The following is a 5,452-nucleotide window of genomic DNA, read 5'->3' as shown; positions in this document are numbered from 1 at the left end:
AAGTTGTTTTCAAATAAAAGAAAATGAGTCAATTGAATTATAAATACAACAAAATTTTATTATCTATCAATGATATGACTGATATAGACATCTATAACTATTGGTGATAGAAGTTTATCGCGGTCTATCATTGATAGACAATTACATTTTGCTATACTTGAAAATATTTTCAACAATTTTACTAGGTAAAACAATTATCCATGTTGAAATCAATAATATATTTATAGTTAATGGCAAATTTAGTCCATATGAACTTTGTGTCTATTTAGTCATTAGACTTGAAAGAGTTGTTTTAAAAAAAAAATGAGTAAACTTATTTACAAGTATAACAAAATTTCAATATTTATTTGTGATAGATCACGATAGATATCTATCACTGTCAATGATAGAAGTCTATCGCGGTCTATCACCGATAGACAATGACATTTTACTATGCTTGAAAATACAGTTTTACTATTTAAAACAATTATTCCTGCTGAAAATCAATAATACATTTATAATTAATGACAAATTTAGTCAATGTGAATTTTGTGTCTATTTAGTCACCGGACTTTTAAAAGTATATAATAGGTTTGTAAATTTCCAATTTTATATTTTTTGAATTTATTGATAAATAAATAATATTAAAAAGTAATTACTCTACTAGATATAAATTAATTTATTTAAATTTTATGATTATTAGATTCATAAATTATAAAGGGACTAAATTTCCAGTTTTAAAATTTTGAAATTTAACTTTTAGAAAAATTATTAAGAATTATCGGCCCTGGGTTTGCTATTGCTACTACCACAACGAAAGAAGATTCCTCTAATCTGACGGTCACAAATTGTGCACCCTCAGATATCGCGCCCAATTCTCGGTCTTTTGACTAAGACCACCGAACTCTTCATGCGCAGTCTCTTGTTTCTGATCAAACCCTAGCACTTGCAGGTGAAACAAACCCCGATCTCCGTCTCCGACTATGGCTCCCAAACGTCCGTCACCGTTGGATGAGCCTCCGGCAGCGTCTTCCTCCGAAGAAGAAGAAACCTCATCTGGTGAGGAAGAGGAAGGCATGTCCAGAGACGGATCTTCCTCTGAAGACGAAGAGGATGAAGAAGAAACTCAAGCTCAGGTTCAGACTCAGGCTCAGACTCAGACTCAGACTCAGACTCAGAAACCGAAGAAGCTTTTTGCTCTTCCTTCCACTCCTGTTGTCGAGAAAAAAACCGCACCTAAGAAATCTGAACTTGCTTCTAACTCCGTGGCTCAGTCTTCTTCCTCAGAGAGCGGCTCCGGATCCGACACCGATTCGGATACTGAGTCCGGAGGAAACGTCAAGCCGATTGCTTCTAAGCCGATGGAAGAGACTCCAAAGGTGAAAAAGCCCAGATCCAAGCCTTCCACCTCAGCTACGCCTGTGGCGAGATCGTCTTTGAAGAGGCCTATTGAGACGATAAGAGATGGAAAACGGCCAAAGAAGAGTTCTGAGGCTGACGCTGATGATGGGGTTGTGGCGGAAGACGATTCCAAGAAATCTGTTGACGAGTCCAAAAAGCTTTTTCAGAGACTGTGGAGTGAGGACGACGAGATTGCTATACTGAACGGTATAATTGAATATTCAGCCAAGAAGGGTGCTGACCCAGCTTTGGATATGAATGCATTTCATGATTTCATCAAGAAATCTCTTCATGTCGACGTAACCAGAGTCCAATTAGTGGATAAGGTACGTCGACTGAGGAAGAAATATAGGAACAATGTCGATAGAGGGAAGAAGGGTGCAGACCCAACGTTTTCAAAGGCCCACGACCGGAAAGGTTTTGAACTGTCAAAGAAAATATGGGGCGGCGAAGGAATTATCCGAACTTCGGTTGTGGAGCAGCCCAAGCCAAATGCTAATGGCACTCCGAAGAAGAATCAAAGAGGTAACACCAGCAAGTCACTAGCTTCACTGAAAGTTGAGTTGCTTCCTTCTCCAGAGGCCCCGAAGGAGGATGATAAGATGAAAGTCGATGATAGCGAGGCTCCTTCAGGCTGCATGGATGGTTTTGTTGCCTTTGAAAGGTCTTTGGGTGCTGTTGGCTTGCCGGAAAGTTTTTTGAAGCCAGGATTAGAGTTAATTGGGCAATCCAAGAGAACAGAGCTGGAGGAGGAGTGGAAGAAATTGCATCTTGCGGAACTGGAGCTTTTTCTGAAGAGGACGGAGTTGATTAGGGACCAGACGAAGTTGATACTGGACGCGTACAAGTCATCTAGCAAGTAAGGAATTGAAGTTTGGACAAGAGTATAACTTCCAGGTTGATAATTCAGAGCTCAATTTTATTCATGTTGTTTGTTGTTTTTGGCTAGGATTTACTGATTGTTATACATGTAGGTCGTCTGATTTTATCAATATCCTCGAGACCTTAGGGTGGGTTACTACAGACTATGCTTAAACCTCTACTTCTGTTGATGAATCTCTGCTATATATATTTGGTGTTGATGTCAGTTTCTTCTAGTGATGTTTGATCTTCATGTTTTTCTCCTAAGAACAGCTGCTTTATATTTTCTTCATCATGGTTAAACAGGTATCTTCCTGTCTTACTCTGAGATGGGTAGTTATAATATCATTCAAGATGTTTCATGTTTGTAGGATGTTTCTTTTCATGGCGGTGTTTGGAAATTGAAGATCATGAATGTTATGGGATTCATTCTCTATGTTTAATTTGAGGTAGTGAGAAAATCCCATGGAGGTGTAAATTATTGTTCTCTTCTTGTGGATCAATTGGTCAGTTAGGTGCTGAATGGGGTATGGAATATGAATGTTTTGGAATAGTTTTATAGAACTGTTTGATTAATGGTTTTTTTATTGTTTGCAGACCATGATCTTACGCAATTTCATAACTTCGCGTCTCTTTAGTATGAATGTAGTTATATTTAAACAGAACTCTTGAGAAATGGTTAACGAAAAGATTCTTCTTAAGGTAGCTTTGTAAAGTTTTATCCACTCAAAATTTTATATTTGAAAAATTATATCTTGTTCAAACAATCCAATATAGTTTGTAACCTCATTTCCAAATTGCATATTACAACAGCAGTACTTATAAAATAAGATTTCTTTCTTTCTCCAGAGTTCTCCGAACCAAGATAATGCATATTTTATAACTCCGAATAGGAGGAATATCATTTTATATGGGCATAGAATGGTTTCAAGAATTTGGGAGTAGTATCTAGCTACGAATTGAAGTAACATGCAGAAGTTGAAAATGGTCCATTGCACAAGATCTTACAGCTGAAACTGAAAAAGAAAGTGAAGTTCATTGATCGCGTTTTTTTAGAACATGAAGATCAAAGAACTAGACGTGGCCTGTAGCTCTGGCAGGATTCCCGTGGTTGTGGCAGCTTTGTCTCCTCCGTGTTCTGCTGTGATTGAAACATAATATGCAACTGCTGATGGGTCGTGCACGAAGCACAGACAAAAGTTGATTGTGAGCAAGCCCGCATGACTTTCTCGACCTTGTGTTATACATTGCCCGGGAGATAAGCAAGGAGAATCCAACCACTAGTGCAATCTTGATGTAATTGTGATTCATAAACATTAGATTCAACAAGGTTTGGATTCGTCTAGTTTGTGTGTGTTTTCAGACAAGTCTAATAGGACTTTTGGAGATCTCCCAAATTGCAACCTTGAATACTAAGGAAGGAACATTAAGAGGGAAGGTAAGACACTTACCATGCAAAGACGAGTGAACCCACCGCAAGTTGCTTGTTAGCGGTTAATCCTTTGTATTCTTGGGCAGATCGAACAAAAATGCAACCACCAGGCAGGCTGGCAATTGCGTGAGCAAGGCCAAGCAGTATGGCTGCAGCCAAACCTAGCTTGAAAGCATTATAGCTTGGGTCTTTACACTCAAATATCCACATTTTTAAATGGTTCAACTGTCAAAAGTAGGGAAAATTAAAATAATATTGTTGTTTTAAAAACAATTTATAAAAATAATTGATGTTTTGAAACTATTTATGGTTTTTTTTTTTTTTAATGTTTCGAGTCTTCAAAATTCGACTAGGTTAGTGAATTTTGAAGATTCGACTTTCACTTTTTTTTTTTAATTTTTTATTTTATAATAACAATTTCTAAAAACATTTTATTATTTTATTTGAACTCTAAAAACAATAAATTTTTAAAAATAATAACTCATGAAAATTAAAAAAAATATAAATTAAAATATCTCATTTATATAAAAATAATTACAAAAATTAACGTGTCCCACAATGTGGACGTCATCGATTTCAAACTGGTTGTCGTCGTTGACTTCGAACTTGAGTGGTTCTTCTTGATGTTGCTCTGATACCTCTGCAGGCGCTTCATAATATAAATATTCATTATACTCTCCACGATCCCGATCATGTCCATGCACGTATGAAGATGAATGACCAGCCTCTGAGTCATAATGTCCTGAACCAAATGTTGGCATCATCATCATCGGACTAACATAATCAGTTTGACTCTGTGTTTGCATCACAGGGCAACTCTTCCGCATTATGGGCAACCTCATCAAACTCATCCTTTTCCTGAACAGGTCCTCTACGTCTAGAAGCTGGTGAAGGAACAATAGGTATATCGGACATATAGTGTATCTTCTCCATATAGCTTTGGTTGTCACTTCATATAGCAAGAACCTGGTTTGGATCATTTGCAACATCACGGAGTCTACTGTTGTTCGATCTCTGTGAATTATAAAACAATTAGATAATATTTAAAATAAATTTAAATTAAAAAAGTTAGATAATATTCATTCATTTACCAGATGACCTATAGCTGCTCTCGGGCGAGTGACGTAGCGCCTTGTGATATTATTATACCAATGAACGTAGTCTTGAATGACATCCTTGTCAAACTGTTCAATAGAAACCTATGTAGTCTTGAGTGGCATCCCTGTCAAATTATTCAATAGAAACCTCCACTGTAATAAATCTTGTACGATAGTGTCATCGCACTACCAAATGTGCAACTTTTTCGGACCAATCTACAGTCCTTAAGTCGATATCATGCAGTAGAGGTTCAGTATTACAAGGCGATGAGACATCCTGCTGAAAACCGAATTGTCTCATCACCCTATCAGGAAGATGCCACTCACCAATGTGAAAACATATGAGAGGACTCATCGTCCGCCATATGTTTTGGCCATTCGTACATAAATTAGGCAAAGTATGCATAATAATTTTGTACGACTTCCAAATAACCAGAAACACAAAATATTATATTGGAGAACATTAAAGACAAATACAATAAAAATGTGTATAAAATAATCAAATTTGTTCAGTGTTAATGTACCTGATTAGATTGAAGCAGATCAAACATGTATATGTACTGGTTGACTACATGTGTGGTTGTCCTAGTCACACAAAATTTGTTTCTCCACCTAAATTTTTAAATTGATAATTTAGATTCTAAATTAACTATATCAGTGATATAAAAATTAAATTGAATTA

General features: G+C 36.5%; 1 protein-coding gene across 3 annotated transcripts; it reads left to right on the top strand.

Annotated features, from left to right (window-relative positions):
* The first annotated feature begins 799 nt into the window (after positions 1-799).
* LOC120073407 (probable transcription factor At1g61730) lies at positions 800-3,700 on the top strand. 3 transcript variants are annotated; one of them, XR_005480756.1, is made up of 3 exons: positions 800-2,277; positions 2,839-2,943; positions 3,091-3,700. XR_005480756.1 is itself a non-coding variant. In XM_039026252.1 (2 exons), the coding sequence occupies exon 1, from the start codon at positions 963-965 to the stop codon at positions 2,241-2,243; it is 1,281 nt and encodes a 426-aa protein (XP_038882180.1). In that variant the 5' UTR covers positions 800-962; the 3' UTR covers positions 2,244-2,277; positions 3,091-3,700. The 3 variants fall into 3 exon arrangements, 2 of the variants coding, with proteins under 2 accessions (XP_038882180.1, XP_038882181.1); XM_039026252.1 differs by lacking the exon at positions 2,839-2,943; XM_039026253.1 differs by lacking the exons at positions 2,839-2,943; positions 3,091-3,700 and adding an exon at positions 2,613-2,813.
* Positions 3,701-5,452: the final 1,752 nt, after the last annotated feature.

Source organism: Benincasa hispida, chromosome 3 (assembly GCF_009727055.1).
Source record: "Benincasa hispida cultivar B227 chromosome 3, ASM972705v1, whole genome shotgun sequence".
Lineage (NCBI taxonomy): Eukaryota > Viridiplantae > Streptophyta > Magnoliopsida > Cucurbitales > Cucurbitaceae > Benincasa > Benincasa hispida.
This window is presented reverse-complemented; position numbering and strand designations above follow the sequence as displayed.